General features: G+C 49.8%; 1 protein-coding gene and 1 long non-coding RNA gene across 13 annotated transcripts in view; one reads left to right on the top strand and one right to left on the bottom strand.

Moving 5' to 3' along the window:
* Positions 1-16,958, top strand: part of PTPRT (protein tyrosine phosphatase receptor type T) — a 1,057,545-nt gene extending 1,040,587 nt beyond the window's left edge. For all 12 annotated transcript variants that reach the window (XM_059133123.1, XM_059133124.1, XM_059133125.1 and 9 more), the window contains 4 exons: positions 4,064-4,189; positions 4,968-5,131; positions 7,763-7,898; positions 8,712-16,958. In XM_059133123.1, the coding sequence (XP_058989106.1) occupies positions 4,064-4,189; positions 4,968-5,131; positions 7,763-7,898; positions 8,712-8,765 (480 nt within the window). In that variant the 3' untranslated portion in view covers positions 8,766-16,958. The remainder of the gene's footprint in view (positions 1-4,063; positions 4,190-4,967; positions 5,132-7,762; positions 7,899-8,711) is intronic.
* The window catches only part of LOC131807612 (uncharacterized), a 99,306-nt gene continuing 97,957 nt past the window's right edge, over positions 16,186-17,534 (bottom strand). The window contains exon 5 of the long non-coding RNA XR_009344555.1: positions 16,186-16,250. This is a non-coding gene — a long non-coding RNA (uncharacterized LOC131807612). The remainder of the gene's footprint in view (positions 16,251-17,534) is intronic.

A 17,534-nucleotide genomic window follows, 5' to 3' on the forward strand; every position in this document is an offset into this window, starting at 1 on the left:
AGTGTCCATCAAATGATGAATGGATGAAGAATATGTGGTGTAGATATATAATGGAATATTATTTAGCCATGAAAAAGGTATTAAACCTTGCTATTTACAATGACATGGATGGAGCTAGAGAGTATTATGCTATGTAGAATAAGCTAGTGAAAAAAGACAAATACCAAATGATTTTACTCATATATGGAATTTAAGGAGAAAAATAGGCAAAGGGAAAAAAATAAGGAAAGGAGAGAGGCAAATCAAGAAACAGACTCTTAATTATGGAGAACTGATGGTCCCAGAGGGAAAGGGGGCAGAGGGATGGCTGAAATGGGGGGGGCAAGAATTAAGGAGGCCACATGTGATGAGCATTGGGTGATGTGTGGAAGTGCTGAATCATTATATTATACACCTGAGACTAATATAACACTATGTTAACTAACTGGAATTTAAAAAACGAAAGAAAAAAGAAACCATAACCCTCCCTTCCCAAGATTTCTGTAAATCACAGGTGCTTCTGTGCTCACAGTCAAGCTCCTCAGTTCACCTATGTGGCCTCTGCTTCCTTTCTGTGTCGCCTAGGTAGCAAAGCTCACTTCCTCGCTGCTTTCCACGAGACACCACCATGTGCATTGAGCCTTGACCATGTTATTATAAATTTACTGAATATTACTGCTAATAATCACATTGATTTAGTGTTCACTAAAGATCAAGTAACACATTAAGATTCCCAACCACTCATAACCCAGAGAAGCTATAAGATTTGGCCGAGTCCATTTGCGATGACATGGATGTAACTAGAGGGTATTATGCTGAGCAAAATAAGTCAATCGGGGAAAGACAATTATCATATGATCCCCCTGATATGAGGAAGTGGAGATGCAACGTTGGGAGTTTGGGGGGCAGGAAAAGAATAAATGAAACAAGATGGGATCGGGAGGGAGACAAACCATAAAAGACTCTTAATGTCACAAAACAAACTGAGGGGGGCCGGGGGTAGGGAGTTAGGGAGAGGGGGGTGGGGTTATGGACATTGGGGAGGGTATGTGTTATGGTGAGTGCTGTGAAGTATGTAAACCTGGCGATTCACAGACCTGTAAACCTGGGGCTAATAATACATTATATGTTTATAAAATAATTTAAAAATTTAAATTAAAAAAAAAGATTTGGCCAAGTCACTCTGCTGAAAGGCACCGGAGCTGGGATCTGAACCCAGGGTGCTTCAAGCGTGAGCCCCACTACATTTAGCTACTCTACGGACACAGCACCCACCCAGTACTTGGGCAACAGGAGAGCCTTGAGCTAAACCACAGAGGATATTTCTTATTGGTGAGAATCATCTCTGAGCCCTGAAGGATAACTGGGAACAGAACACTGGCTTTTCCCATCTTTCTCCTGTTTCCCATACCTGGACTATGTAGGACATCCATGGCTATGGGGGGACCTGATGATGCTTGGCGGTGCAAACAGCCCATCTGCCCATATATCACTGGGCTGGATGTGACTGTGCTGCTGCCGCTGCTGCTGGTCCAATCTCATGAATCAGAGAATTCAAGTGAGAGGATGGCTCTGATTTAGGATTTAGAAGGACTCTGCACCCTTCCCCAGCCCTCTGGACATCACGGGAGAGTGACCTGGAAAATCAAATGCAGAAAAGTGTCCGGAAATATAGGAGTCTTGTTTGAGGCATAGTAGAACCTATTAGCTTGAGAAATTGGTCTGGAAATCTTATTAAAAGAGACAAATCATTCCGCCTTCTCTCTGGACTGAAAATATTGGGGGTAATAGACTTTTTCCCTGATGCCTGTGACCCACGTACCTCATGTCAGGATCACAGCCAACCTCTGGCAAAGCTCAATTCAACACAGGTGATAAAGGCTATTATTTTTTTAATGGGCAGTTCTGATTAATTCTGATTTCTTTGGCACACCACCGACTAATCTCTACCAGTCCCTCATTACTGGGAAGGTTGCAAGCCAGATGAGCCAAAGGCAAAGAGAAATGAAGTTCAGATTGTGGGTTTGTCGTTATTGCACAGCTCAGCCGATAACTGTCCAGCACCCCCACCACACACCAACCCAGCTCCTTTCTCAATGTGCTCAATTAACCCATGATGGACATGGGGAAGCAAGGCACCCCTGCATTAGGAAACCTAGCCTTGCACATCTTTGCTATTTAAGAGGAATGATTAGAAGAATCCTTCTGATGTATATGTTAGCTACTACCATCATGGCAGTCATGTGTGCTGGACACTAATAGGTTCCAGAATAATGTGAATTACTGGAATTCAGCGGATCCTTATTCCGTGCCTGGCACTAGACGAAGGGTTTCTTCACATGTATCATCTCCTTTATCCTTAGAACAACTCTGTAGGTCAAGGGCTGGCAAACTTTTTTCTGTAAAGGACTAGACAGGACATATTTTCGGTTTTGTGGGCAACTTTGGGTTATGCGGGGTATTCTCAGTTACTCGAATCTGCCATTGTAGTTTGAAAGCAGCCACAGACAATACATAAATTAAACTGTGGCTGTATTTCAGTCAAACTGTATTTGCAAAATCAGCCAACGGGTCAGGCTTACCCTGTAAGCCATCATGTGAACTTGTTATTCCAGAGCTGGAATTTGGGTTCTTTTCTCTCTCCTATATCGTCCTTCCCCTCTGCTCTTCCACTCTGGTTCTGGTTCTAGAGGAAGGCTGGAATTAAAGATGTTTTTGCATGTGACTGTCCAGGGAGAGTTGGCTGTGCTCTCTCAACAAGAGGGAGAAAGATCATTTTTGTGAAGATCCTGCATCCAGGGAACCACCATGGCCATGGGTCACCCATCAGTCTAGCTCCTTTCTGCAAGCTCAGATGAAAGACTTGATCCCAAGCTGCATTCAGGAGCCTTAGTGGGTCTTCCTGAGTCTCAGGTACATTTTGCAGTAACTTCCCAATGGTCGAACAGATGGCCTCTTTGTCCACACCAGGGCGGTCCCCAGCAAACCCGCAGCTGCAGTCTTAGCTCCCCTGCGTGCCCCAACTCTGGGGCCTACAGACCTGCACAGGGTCCATCTCCGTGCCCCCTTCAAAACAGGGGATTTGCAGAAGCGTGCTTTGCCCCTCTCTGAGCCACAACCCGTGCCACCTACCTGAATATTCTTTCCCCAACTGAAGTCATCTAATGGCTCGAACATATACAGGGGAATAAATTACTCTCTCCTTGATGGCGGTATAAATGTGGGAAACAAATTAGGATCTTAAGCCAGGGTTTCTCTTTGCTCTATTTCTCTTTTGGGGCTGGACTGCTCTCTGAGAAGTATGCCCTGTAGGATGGCTGTTAGCATCCTGGCCTCTACGTGCTGGAGGCCCACAGCATCCACCAGGTGTGACTTTCAGAAATGTCTCCTGACGTTGCCAAATGTCCCCTGGCTGGCAAAACCACCTCTGGCTGAAAACTACTATCTTTGGCCAGAGGGCAACCATTGCCTTTTTCTCTCAAGGATAAGTCCTAAATCCAATTCCAGAAAAATAGGAAAGATCACAGGCAGGATCTCTCAGCACCATGTCACCTGATCTTCCGTGGGAGAAAACAGGCCTGGACCACAGCAAGCGAGCAGCAGAGCCAGGATAGGGACCCAAACCAGTCTGATGCCACGGCCTGTGTGTTTAAGCTACTGAGGATCTAACGATAAGAGGGACACTGGGAAGGTTTTTCCAGAATGGGGAAGTTTGCTTTGCTTTGCGTTGAAATAGAGACTGTACTTGTTCCAATCCTGCCAGTATTTCAAGGGAGGTATTATTCCCCCTTGCTTTACAGAGGAGGAAATTGAGGCCCAGCGACCCTAACAAATGGTTTGGAATCAGCAGAGCAAATATTTTATAAGTGCAATGTTTCTGTGTCTAGAGCTTTGACTTTTCAACAACAGACATGGGTGGCTGCTCCCGAAAGGGAGCAGGGTCAACTTCTCCCCCTACTACTGTTCCTTCCTAGCCAGCATGTTCTGCAGGCAGTAAGAAGGGGCCTGGTGATTAATTAGCCCGGCGGCTCCCATGCCTCCCTCAGCCTCTCTTTTTCTCTCTCTGACCTCTCTCCTGCCCCAGCTCTGTATGCAGTACTGGCCTGAGAAGACGTCTGGGTGCTACGGGCCCATCCAGGTGGAGTTCGTGTCCGCAGACATCGACGAGGACATCATCCACAGAATATTCCGCATCTGTAACATGGCCCGGGTAAGTGTCCAGCCAGGAGGCTGTGCTGTGCTCTCCGGATCATCCCGTCCTCAGGGAAACGATGCCTCTGCTGACTGTGGCTTCAGACCCAGCAGTGGCTCTGACACTCAGAGACCCACGGGGAGGCCTCCAGCCGGCCATCTGCCTCTTCCCTAACACATGGGCTGCCTTGTGGTCAAAACTTCTCAGAATTCGGTGCTTCCCCACTGCTGTCCTGTTTTGGCAGGAGTTGACAGGGTCTTTGATGGGATCCAGGAAGCTTTGGGCTAGACTCTGAGAACACCAAGGTGGAAGATGATTAGTTGCTTCCGGGGGGACTTTACCAGCTGGGTGGAGGAGTATTGAGTGGGCGGGAGCAGATCAGACGTCTGTGAAATGGCTGAAGATGGCTTCGGTCTTTACCATTTACTGGGCTTCCCAGGGTCCCAGAACTCCGTCTCTACCCTCAGTTCCCTGTCCGGTGGGAAGGTGATCTATGTTTTGGCACATGAACCTCGGGGGGAGAGAAGAATTCTGCCCAGTAGAGTCAGGGAAGGCTCTTCCTAGAGAAAGGGACATTTGGGTTTTGGAAGCCAGTAGTTTTCCAGGGAGAAAGGAGGTGCAGGGACGTCGTGGCAGGAGAATCCATATGCACAAAAGGAGAAAGAGGAGTGTGTCCCCATGACGGTGCAGCCTCGACCCCATTCGGTCTGTCTCCCGCTCTGGTGCTGCAAGCCCGGGGGCCTGTGAAGGGCTTGTGTCCCTGGAAGAACTGCCCTGACGGCCTCTCTGTTCTCAGCCTCAGGATGGGTACCGGATAGTCCAGCACCTGCAGTACATCGGCTGGCCGGCCTACCGGGACACACCCCCCTCCAAGCGCTCTCTGCTCAAAGTGGTCCGACGGCTGGAGAAGTGGCAGGAGCAGTACGACGGGAGGGAGGGGCGCACTGTGGTCCACTGCCTGTGAGTACCGCGGAGGGCTCTCTGGTGGGGGTGGGGGGGTGACCGGTGTCTGTCCTGGGGGATGCCACTGGCCAGGGGCATGCCTGGCTATACCACATCGCAATATTCCTTAAAAGTCAAGGGGTGTGTCCAGTCAGAATGGCTAAAATGAACAAGTCAGGAAATGACAGATGCTGGCGAGGATGCGGAGAAAGGGGAGTCCTCCTACACTGTTGGTGGGAATGCAAGCGAGTGCAGCCACCCTGGAAAACAGCATGGAGGTTCCTCAAAAAGTTGAAAATAGAGCTACGCTAAGACTCAGCAGTTGCACTACTGGGTATTTACCCTAAAGATACAAATATAGTGATCTGAAGGGGCACATGCACCTAAATGTTTATAGCAGCAATGTCCACAAATAGCCAAACCATGGAAAGAACCTAGATGTCCATCAAGAGATGAATGGAAAAAGAAGATGTGGTGTATTTATATACAGTGGAATACTATGCAGCCATCAAAAGAAACGAAATCTTGCCATTTGCGATGATGTGGATGGAACTAGAGGGCATTATGCTGAGCAAAGTAAGTCAGTTGGAGAAAGACAACTATCATATGATCTCCCTGATATGAGGAAGTGGAGATGCAACGTTGGGGGTGTGGGGGGTAGGAAAAGAATAAATGAAACAAGATAGGATCGGGAGGGAGACAAACCATAAGAGACTCTTAATTTCACAAAACAAACTGAGAGTTGCTGGGGGGAAGGGGTAAGGGAGAGGGTGGTGGGGTTATGGACATTGGGGAGGGTATGTGCTGTGGTGAGTGCTGTGAAGTGTGTAAACCTGGAGATTCACAGACCTGTAAACCTGGGGCTAATAATACATTATATGTTTATTTTAAAAATTTAAAAATTATTTTTTAAAAAGTCAAGGGGTGTGTATTCGAGGAATTACAATCTTTCATGGACTGGGGTTGCCCATTTGTTGCCCTGAACTAAGGTTATGTGACGTTATTAAAGCAAAACCAGGAGGCCTTTCGCAAACATCAGGGGTAGACCGGCCGCTCCCCAGCACTCCCGATAGGGGGGTCAGCCCCACTCCCCCAGAGGAGGCACTATGTGTCCTGTTAATCACAAGAAAGCTGGGGTGAAGTGGCTTCCACCGACCAGATCCTTGAATTATTTCCCAAAGAAGAACACACCGTGATCTTTCCTCTGCAGAGTAAATATTTCTGGAGCCAGTGGAGACTCTAGTCATACCTTCCTAACCTCAGAATCGAGTTGTCTTTACAAAACAAACTTACTGTTCCTTCTTTCAAGCAAGGGGTGCATGCACCTGTCAGGAAAACCAGAGAGACATGCACACCCACAGCTTAAGGCCACCACCTATCACAATCCTTTCTTCCCCAAGGATGCAGATCCCAAACCAGGCACCGGAAAGATGCCATGAGGTGTCCGTGTCACCTAGATGAGCGCAGTCAGCCAAACCAAGCTGTTTCTGCCCACATCCCAGACCCTGGCAACGGGTTCCCTGCCACCGAGCCCCTGCCCCCCATCCAGCTCGCTTCCACACACTCAGGAGGCCTCCCCTTTGGCACACAGGCACACCCATCCAAGGTATCACTCTACCAGGCCCTGGGACACCTGTGCCCACTCACCTCTTCCTCTTGGACTCTGCCATTCTTGCTTCAAAAAAGTACTAAACCCTCCTTCTGTGTGTGGGGGGTTCCCTCCTCCTCCCACAGGTGATTGTTTTTTAGCCTGCTTTTAGGAAGGAGTACCTTTGTATCCAGGTCCCCCTCGCCAAGGTGACCCACAGTTTGAACCAAAGGAAAGCACAGGCATGTCCTCCTATCAACAGGGACGGCGGTGTCCTTGGAGGCCAGAGACACAACAGACATCAAAATGTGGGCGCTGGCCAGCGAACAGAGGGCAGCTGTCTGTACCTGAAACAGCTGCTTGTTGGGTATCCCGTAGATAAAACATCTGGGAAACCGAGAGCCTTGGTTTCCATCCAGATGTTCTTTAGACACAGGCCATTACATGAAATCATTAGTTGCTGTTGGCAACACGCCCAGGAGTTCCGAATCGGGCAGATTCCCTATGGGACTTTCTGTAAATAGTTGGAGGGGTGTTTCCATGCACATGAATTATGGAGCACCGGAAAGGAGACACGGAGCGATGACCTGCCAGGAACTCTCCAGCTCTGTTCTCCCGTTCGGCAGTGTCTTGCCCAGAGACCTATCATTTCAGGATAGACCATCTCAGACACACCCAGCCCCACCTCCAAACGTAGGCTGGCTGACCGGAGGCTGTTTTTGTCCTTAGCCGATGGAAAGAACTAGGATGAAAACCACCTGGAACCTTCCACGTTCATCACTAGATGTGTAGGTAGACCCAGAACCTCCTTTTGGACAAGGATCTGGCTAATCCAGTTCTCAAAGAGCATCTAGTCCAACCCTCCATTATAGGAATAGGAAAAGACTTGCCCAAAGTCAAAGCAGGTTCATGGCACCGACAGGACTCCAACCACAAAGGCTTCTCTGCCCTAGCCTGACTTTGCACGTACCCAGCTAGCCACTGCCCACTACTCCTGATGTGGTTTCAGGATCAGGAGGTGCTTGGGGGCTACATGGCTTACCTCTTCCCTCTGTGTCTAGAAATGGGGGCGGCCGCAGTGGAACCTTCTGTGCCATCTGCAGCGTGTGTGAGATGATCCAGCAGCAAAACATCATCGACGTGTTCCACATCGTGAAAACACTGCGGAACAACAAATCCAACATGGTGGAGACCCTGGTGAGTGTCCCAGGAGGCTTGTCCCCCAGCGGGGTGGGGTAAGGGGGGGCTCTCTGAGAGCCTCAGATAATACAAACGACCAGCAGCTGGCTGCTTACTGGGTCCAAAGGGCCACAGCCTCTGCAAACTGTTACTACCTGCTGGGCAGCCCAAGTATGCATCCTGATACACTAATCCTGGGGATTAGGGATTCTGGCTTAGGAGAGTGTGAATTCTATTTTCAAGTCTGTCCAATCCTGTTCTAATTAGCGTATGTGATTTGCACGGCGGCGTAAGCACGGGACTCGAACGCTGTGCAGAAAGGGATAGAGAGTGTGTGGGCCAGTGGAGCTCAGATCCTCAGGCCCGCTGCACAGACCATACACAAGGAGCTTTGCCCTAAGAGTCTTAACCTACTCGAAGCATGGTCCTACCCAAACTCCGGTCCATAGACCGGCAGCGTCAGCATCACCTAGGCTCTTGTTAGAAATGCAGGACCCCAACCCAGTCCGGATTTACTCAGTCAGAGTCTGCATTTTAGAAAGACTCCTGGGTGCTTCATAGGCACCTTCCAGTCTGAGAGGCACCTGAGTCCAGAATGATGACAAGGAAGGGAATGACCCACTGGGCATCTGGGAAGGCGTGGGTGTAAGGCACCAGGCAGAACTTGGGGGAGGTTCAGATAGGGAAAATTATGTGGACAATTTTGCGATGATTGTTAATAGGGCTGTAGCTAAAGTTTCCTCCAAAATCTGTGTCTCTAACCTAAATGCCTTTCCTTTTCATCTCTCTCTCTCTTGCCTCCTTTGCTCCCTCTGCCTCTCCCCCTCTCAGGAACAGTATAAATTTGTATACGAGGCAGCACTGGAATATTTAAGCTCCTTTTAGCCTGACGGGATGGGGAGCCTGCGGGAGCCCAGAGGCTGCAGCAGCCACGCCCCCTTTTCTGTGAATGGCAGTGACTGGGCTCAGGGCCTAAGACGCGGCACCCTGCCCAACTCCAAGGAGAATGCTGGTTGTCCCATGCCCCGTGGTGGGCTCTGCACCTTCCGAGGGGTCTCCTGTAGCTGCTCTGAAAGGCCCAGGCTCCCCTTCCACACTCAACCAGCTGAGGCCACCAGCCCATGCAGAAGTGCGCCCATGGCAAGGCCCCGGATTTTCCCGTTCCCAGACCTCCTGCTTTTGCTCTTTTCAAGTTTGTGAATCTCCTGGCAAGCCGACTATGTGAGTGTTGGGGAGTGAGAGCTTCAGCAGCACCTCTCTGCCCTCCTCAGCAGCACCTCCCTACCCCTGGGGGTAGAGGGGCTGTGTGTTCTACTCCTCCATGCTGTCGCAGAAATGACTGGGCTCTTGGGGTGGGGGGTGGGGGTCCCTGCTCTGCTGCCCCTTGTAGTGTCCTTCAGGGATCTCGGGAACTGGACACCTGCCAGTCTGGATCAGTGTGAAACTCGGGATGCTCCCGAGACCACAGTGGAGGCCCCCTTTTTCACACCTAACCTGCATGGGGCTTGGCCCAATACCGTTCTGTATCCCACGGCTAGCCCAGGCCTTGACCTGTCATTCACTGGCCAGCCCACTGTGTCCACAGCCTTTGGTCAAGGTTCTTTTTGCTTTTTTGTAATCAGTGGGAAGGGGGAGCGTGGGATTTTGCTATTCTTCCATGTCCTCATCGTGAAAAGGAACCATCTCTCTGGGGCAGGGCTCTGGCTAACCTTGTGTGTTTTGGATGGTGGGTGATTTGATTATTTTCCAAAGCGTGTATGAAAAGAAACTTTCTTTTGGGGGTGTAAAATCTTAGTCTGTTATGTCAAAATAAAAGGGGGAGGGAAGTTCAGATGTGTCACTCTAAGACAAATCTCTCAGACCTGTCATCTTTCCTGGCAATGTCCTTAAAAGATTCCCTCTCCCCCAACTCCCAGCCCAGAACAGCACTGCCATTGAGCAAGGGTGACAGGCTAATCTGAGGACAGTCCCATCAGCTTCTGGGACATATAAAATACCAGCTTTGTGCATCATCTTGAATCTCCAAATTTGAACTCCCTCCTACAGAACTCCCTAGCTGCCATCGTGAGAAAGGCCACAGTGGACCCAGGTGTCCTTTGGTTTAAAACAGGCCAAGGAGATCACACCGCAGATCTAGGATCTTATCCAAAGTATGGGTGAGTCAGTGACAGGGAACCAGCATCTGCTAAGCACCTACTGTAGGCTTGGCACATTCCATATGACATTTCACGTGGTCTAGACCCCCTTGAGAGGACTACCAACCTGTCATCTCCACTTCACAATAGGAGAAACTGAGGCATCTCGCTCCATGATGAAATTCTGGGTTCCGAAAAGGCAGACATTGGTGATAAGACTTCTTCATACCGTTGTCTTCATCTTTCTCAGCAAAGCAGTTATTTTACAGAAGGGAAAATAAGGCTAGAAACTTCCAAGCAGAGAACTCCACAGTGGAAATTGAATTCTTTCTTTCTGATGTGAGTTCTTCTGGGAAGCCTAGACTTTCAGATGCATTTCAATAACTCCTTCCCGGCTCCCCAGGAAAGCTAGTCCCTTCTCATTTCTCTGCCAGTAAAAACAGCTGCCTGTTCCCTCTGTCTGTGAGGTCTGCTGGCCAGGGTCATACTCCCTACCTTGGTCTCTACTAGGGGCTCAAGCACAGTATCTGACTGCCTCGGGGTGGTCTGGGATCCAGGAAGCTCCACTTGGAAGCTGGTCTAGCCCCAGACAGGGGATGAGGAGCACAGAATTCAATAAGGCACAGTATTTGCACGTACTGGGGAGATTGTCGCCCAGTGCCAAGGTGGTAGAGCACACAAGTATTACAGGAAGCTGGGAGCAAGACTCTGCCTGCCTGGGCTTCGTAGGGGAGATGGCATCTATCCCAGCAAGGTCTCAACAGGTAAGAGAAGGAAAGAAAGGAAATCAGTCCAAGGGATCAGGATGTACAGTGGCACAGAGGTGTGACAAGTCCTTGGGCTGGGTTTTTACCCTTTACAAGAACGGGTCTTGGGCCACTTTACAAGCGATGAAACTAAGGCTCATGACGGGGATATCGTCCCAAAGATTCCACATGGCACGCATGTGGCAGGGCCTGGATGAGATTGGGCTGGGGGCAGGGGGCAGGCAGTAGGGTGGGCCGTGAGCCCAGCCCGAGCACAGCACCGCAGGAGAGGTGGCCGATGAGTAAGGTCTGGGAGAAGAGAGCCTACCTGGAGTACAGACCACCCGTGTGGACCACAGGGGGCGAGCCAAGCTCCTGAGTGATGGGCTCGACTCCGTGTTAGAGAGACACTCTCGGGTCCCAGTGGGGCTGCCTCTCCTCTTTCATCAGACACTGTGAAGACATTCCCTGAAGTGCGTGCTTTTTAATATCACATCTATGTGTCTGTCTGCTCATTGTTTTGTTGCTGGAACAAAATACGCAACGGGTCATGAGACCCGGCTTCTGTGAGACACTCAGGATCTCTGCTCTACCGTGGAGCAGGGTGGCTGGCCTGGGCCTCCAGACCCATGAGGCTGGGACATGAAAAGAAGCTCGCAGAAGCTGTTGCCTTTGGCCTGGGTTCTGGAGCTGTCTGGAAGTCCAGGGACACCAGACTCGATCACGGAAGGGCTGTCACTTTGGAAGTTCCAAAGGAAGCATCTCAAAGGGAAGGAAGGCAAAGGAGCCCACCTCCCCACGCCCCACCCCCCCACCCCCCAGCCGGGAACTCACTCTTCTCCTTCCTAGGTCCCTTCCCTGGTAGGCTTGAGCAGGTCCCCCGGCTCCAGTCCACAGCTCCAGCTACCCCTCGTGCCGCCTGCAAGGAAGCGGTAGCAGAGCAGATCAGCCCGTCATCTTCTCTTTTCTCAGATCCTGGCTCATCCATGCAGAATGGGGGAGGGGAGCTAGCCAACACAAAGCCTCAGACTGATTCTGCTCCAGAAGGGGTGACAGAGCTGGCACATGGAAATGACACTAGCTTCTATCATTTCAAATGGTGAGAATCCAAAATGGGACTTCAGGGAGAAGGGAAATCATAAAAACTCAGGCCATGGTGGGGTACATGACCCAACCGGGGCCAGCGATGGATCCCCAGTGAAATCCCCCATTTCCTCAACACCCAGCCACTCTCCAAAGCAGGCAGGGTGGCGAAGGGGTCTTGGGCCACTTTACAAGGGATGAAACTAAGGCTCATGCCGGGAATATCGTCCCAAAGATTCCACATGGCACGCATGTGGCAGGGCCTGGATGAGATGGGGTAATGGTGCCCTGGAATTTGGGCTTGATCCAGTCCTTGGGAAACAAGAACAAACACCACCTCCCCCAAGCTGTCTTCCCACCCCAGCACACTTAGAGGGCTGTCTTCCAGAAGGCCGAGGAAAATCGTATCTGTGCTCTCTGAGCTTCTAGAACAGGAGCCAGCCTTTCGTCTCCAGGGTGCCCAAGAGAGCATCCCCACTTAGGACAGAGCCTCCTGGTGACCTAGTTATGGACCCTGTTCAGAGATGTGAGGGACCCTCGCCAGTCTGCATGTGTTTGTGGCCTAGAAGGCTTCAGGAAGAATCTTGGCTGTGCCTCCATGCGTACCCTTTCACAACCGCCCGGGCCTCTGGATGACCACAGCACACCCCCCTTCATGGGGACAGAAGGATCCAGTGACTTTTCCCGCCGGCCCTCCCTTGGCATGTGGCCTGAGCAACGGCCTCCCAAATGGCAGCCTTCCCACGGAACCAGGGGAGTTGAGTGTGTTGAGGACACTAACCAGTGAGCTCACCCAATTCTTCCTGCATCCCTACGAAGTGTTTGTGATTGTCACCATTTTACAGATGAGGAAACGGAGGCTCAGAGAGGAGAAATCCATTGCCCACAGCTCCCCAGTTAAGTGACCAGGGGAGCCAGGAATTCAATTCCTTCTGACTTCAAAAACCAGATTTTTGTCTCAGATTTTCCCACGTGTCTACCTGTAATGGCAAAGGGTAGAGTGGAACAGAAACCCAGTGGGTCTCGTAAAGCCCAAAGCAGACAAGCTTAAAATTCCTTCGCAGTTTCTTGTTCTACTTTGACAACTCATGCAAGACTTGCATGCCACTCTAATTTACCTGATTTGTTTTAATAGGACTATTTTTTAAATGATGTGCCCTGGTCCTTCCAGTGATTTTGGTCCCCCCAACTCCCTATGACAGACCCTAGGGAATCATATCCCAGTCAGAGAGGCATGGTGTCTGGCCATACTGCTTCCTCCTGAGACCAGTTCCAAACTCAGGCTCAAGACCAGCTCAGCTTTCCTTAGAAAGATGCTTTGGTGTGGAAGTACCATGATCTCACTGTTCATGGGTTGATCTTGACTCCAGTTTCTTCCAATTTGATGCTGGAAGGAACCCACTGGCGTAGCCTGGAATGTTGACGATGTTCCCATCTGGCATGGTGAAGGCTGAGCCTATAATGCCCTAAAGGAAAAGGAGAAGATGTACACAGCTTTTCTGAGCAGATTTCTGAATGCTGGGGCTTCTAGAAGCTGATGCCCTTTGTCTAGGAGGAGTCACATGGTTGCTAATAGGGACAAATCTCAGGACATGCTTTACATGAGGGGCTGGGGTCCAGAAGGCTCCTCACTTTACTTCAATTACATGTACCTACCTACTGGGTTCCTGCAACAGGCCAGGGCCCCGGAAGGGGTACTTCCAGGAAGCACAGGTTATCATGGCCCAGTTCATCCCTTGGCGAGGCAATCCTAAGTTCACATGTCAGCTTGGCCATTTCTTAGCTATACAAGGTTGGGCCAACCAATTAATGGAAAAAGATGTGAAAAAAGCAGCTTTGGCCAGGTAGAAGGCATAGATTTGGAGAGCTTTGGGCAAGAAAACAGGAAGGCAAGGCCAAGAAGTTGGGACCCAACAGAAATGTTCAAGAATGCACACAGACTACAAGGCAAAGTGGTCACTTCTGTGGCCCAGCAGGATGGGGACGGGGAAGGCTGGCCAGGACCACTGGAAGCAAGGATGTTGCTTTAGAACAAGTCTCGATATCCTGGAGAAAAGATGATAATTTTCCCTCTGACCAATCAAATCATATCTAATCATCATCTGTTCACCATTGCTAAGCTAGCTCTTGTTGTATGTTCTCGTGAGGATCCACTTTCCTTCGCTCTGGTATGAATCCCCATTGTGTGCATGTAGGTATCAGTCTAGTCAGGCGGTTGCAGGCAGAAGTGAGGCCCCGAGGGGCATAGCCAGGTGCTCACCATGTCATCTCAGCAGGAGTAACTGCCCTACCCAGACACAGAGACACAGGAGGAGACACTAATTTTCCTACACCTCATTGCCGTAGAACAGAGTGAAGAAAGCCACCCTCCTTGAGTCTGTACCTGGCCACCCCTGGGCTAGACAGACAGGCCATCAGCACCCAGCTAAGTCAACAGGAATGCCATGGGAGACACAAACCAGTCCAAGAGTAAGAGGAGCAGGATGCTAACAGATTGTGCTGGGCCAGAGCTGTGAGGACCAACAGTCAACCCCAGCTGCAGGGCACACCAGAAGATGAGCCATGAGTCCCATGGATGGCCATTTCATCTCCAAGCCCTGACCTGCCTTCCCCATCATCCAACTAGTCTGAGTTCCTTCTCAGCTGATGCCAACAACAAATCATAGCCCCATAAAATAGGAAAAAGACAAAGGGACTCCAACTAGAGATGAGAGGAGACTCATCCTTGTTCCTGTATTCCCATGCAAGGGTTCAAACTTGGAGGTTCTCCACGTCTACATAACTAAAAGGGATAAAATTTGTGGTACTGGTGTCACCTGGCAGGGATCTGCCTTTGAGGGCATATACAATCTGAGCAGCAGGGACAACGTCCATGGCAAAGAGTGGAGGGGGCCATTGTATTCATTTCCTCTGATGCATATGTCAGGACATGACCAGCAGAAGCACAGCAGAGATGTCTAAGCCATATTAATGCACACAAGAAGACTTTCTTCTGGTTTTCTGGTAACCAGAGATAGACTTTTGCATACCACTGGCTATGAAGCTATCCTGTAGAGACCAAATCCAACTCTTGCACCCCTCCTGCCTTCATAAAAGATGGGACCAGGTCATCAAAAGGGCCACATTCACCCCCCATGAAATCCACTCATAAACTGTAGGTCCCCAAGACGTGGAATCAGCATCCACAGTGGTAGACAGCATGCCTGGCGTCCTGGCTATCTAAGAGCACTGAGGCTGATACAAGGGATGTGAGAGAGCTCAGGATGAGTCTGTAGGGAAGACCTTTTGGGGCTGGACACCATGGAACTCGGTGCTGCTCTGGGGGATGGGATTTGGACCCTGATCCTTGGCTGGGATGTTCAGAGAATGAGAGTCTGCAGGCGGTAGAGCACTGGACAGGAGGGTATTGGTGTGCAAGCCTGGAGTTCAGGGTAATTCATATAATTCATGGTTCCTTCATGAGTGGAGCTCAGATTTGGGGGAGGAAGGGGAATGTGAAATAACCTGCCAATAGTACACAACCGCATCCCTGAAAGCTTCAGGTATCCAGAAGCCCAACCTACTTCAGTATCCAGTATTCTGGATACAAATGCATAGACGTCCTGTGGGATGATCTGACAAGCTCTCAGTGCTCACCATGCCCTTGCCCCTCCCACAGAAGATCAGTAATGGAAGGTATTCCTTGGGTCAAAGCCCCAGGGCAGTCTGGAGGCTCAGAGGGCCAAGCAGTGTCATCCCAGGTCAAATCAGATTTCCAAAGGGTCAGGCAGAATGCTAGTGCCCATATGCCTAGAGGTCATTGGACAAATTCAAGCACAGTTTGCTTGTCCCTGGTCACTCTTTTGAGTGGAATTAGGATCAATGCATAAAGCTTGATGACTGTAAGGAAGAACTTGCTGTGTGCCAGAGAGGATGAGCTGCCCATCTCAGCAGTGGTCCAGCAGAGGCCAGACTTTAAAGGGAAGAAAGAACATTGCTGAGATGACCTTAACTCTCCTCCACCCTAGATGAGTGATTTGTTTGGGAGATGGGACTGTATTTGAACTCCGTCATTCCTATAGAGCACAAAGCCAAGGTTGTGCTTGGTCTGTGTGGGTTGAAATCCCCTACTCTCCTGCCCAACCAAGTCTTCCGACCATGCAAGCCAAGACACTGCTCTGGCCCCCTATCCAGCCTTCATCCAGGCTAGTTATCACCAAGAACTCCAGAAAGACCAGCTACTTTGCCATAGACTAAATGCCCAAGATCTGGGATGAGACCAACCCCAGGTCAGGCCCACTGGCCATCAGGGACAGCCAGAACTAGTAAAGGTTCAAGCAGGACCCAGAGCAGAGCTTTGCTTACCACACACAGTATCTGCAGAGGTCACTTCTCCCCACTCCCCGGTCGAGGCCTCTTGGAGCAGACTGCAAAGGCAAAAAGCACAGGGACTCTATTGGCATGTAATTATACTCATCCCCAGGGCATCCGTTTCCTTGCCAGGGGGATCCTGGGCTAGCCCCGGTGAATCCAGGCTACCCCATGTTGGCAGTCAGACTCAAAAGCACTTTTCTACCCTCTGTTTTCACCCGCCATCAAACTAGCCAACAAAAGGCAAAGAGTCAGGGCTTCTAACATCGCCTTGGCTACTGGACACCATCATCGCCCTCTAAGGGCCCTCATGGGGTTCCCACTCGACTCTAGGGAGACTGACATCGTCACATCCACTGGGCATATGATACTGCATGAGACCAAAGTCTCCACACTGTTTGCAGCCTTCTCCGTGAATCCCAATGGCCTGCGCTTGTACAGTTTGGGTGTTTGATAGATAAAGCACGTATGAGAAGAGAAAACACAATAAATCAACTTTAAAAAAAAAAAAAAAAGCCAGCACTGTGCTGTCTATGTTCTTGTTTTCTTTTCTTTTCTTTTTCCTTTCCAGTTCTAGCTTAAAAAAGCAGAAGGTAAATAATGTCAGGTCAATGAATATCAGATATATTTTTTGACTGTACATTACAGTGACGTGTAATCTTTTTACACTGGCAAGTCCATCTTATTTATTCTTGTAAATGTTCCCTGACAATGTTTGTAATATGGCTGTGTTGAAAATCTATACAATAAACCTGTGACCCTGAGATTCATGTTTTCCTAAGATACTCGCCCTGGTGTCTTCCTGGGGTTGGATGGGGGTGTGGGGAAGAGAAGTGGAAAGAGAAGGAGGAAAAAATGTAGGGTTTCTTCGTGTTCATTTAATCCTCAAGTCTACAATGCAGGAATTGGGGATCAGCCGCTTTTTTTTGCAGATGAGAAAGCGGGAGGTTCATGAATGTTAAGGGATTTTCCATGATTATATACGGAGCTAGTAAAAGGGTTGATCCTAAAAGTTTTTCCCCCAAGTCTGGTCCATAGAGCAATGGTACCAGATTGACTCGGGAAGTTTATGAACAAGTTTTTAAGCCCCTCCACAGTCACAGTTTCAAGATCTGCAGAGTCACAAACTCCCTGGATACAGAAGTTACAGCTGCAGAATATACCAGCCCCCAAATTTAATGACAAAACAATAGTCGTTTATGGTGCGCAGGTGGGCGCTGACTGACCTAGGCCCAGCTCAACTTATCTCAGCCAGCCCACACAGGTGTCAGGCTCTATTCTGGGCTCAGTTTGCCTAGACAACTCGGCTAGGGCAGGTCTGCTCCACGGAGCTCTCCTCC

The sequence above is a fragment of the Mustela lutreola genome, chromosome 9, assembly GCF_030435805.1.
Source record: "Mustela lutreola isolate mMusLut2 chromosome 9, mMusLut2.pri, whole genome shotgun sequence".
Classification (NCBI taxonomy): domain Eukaryota; kingdom Metazoa; phylum Chordata; class Mammalia; order Carnivora; family Mustelidae; genus Mustela; species Mustela lutreola.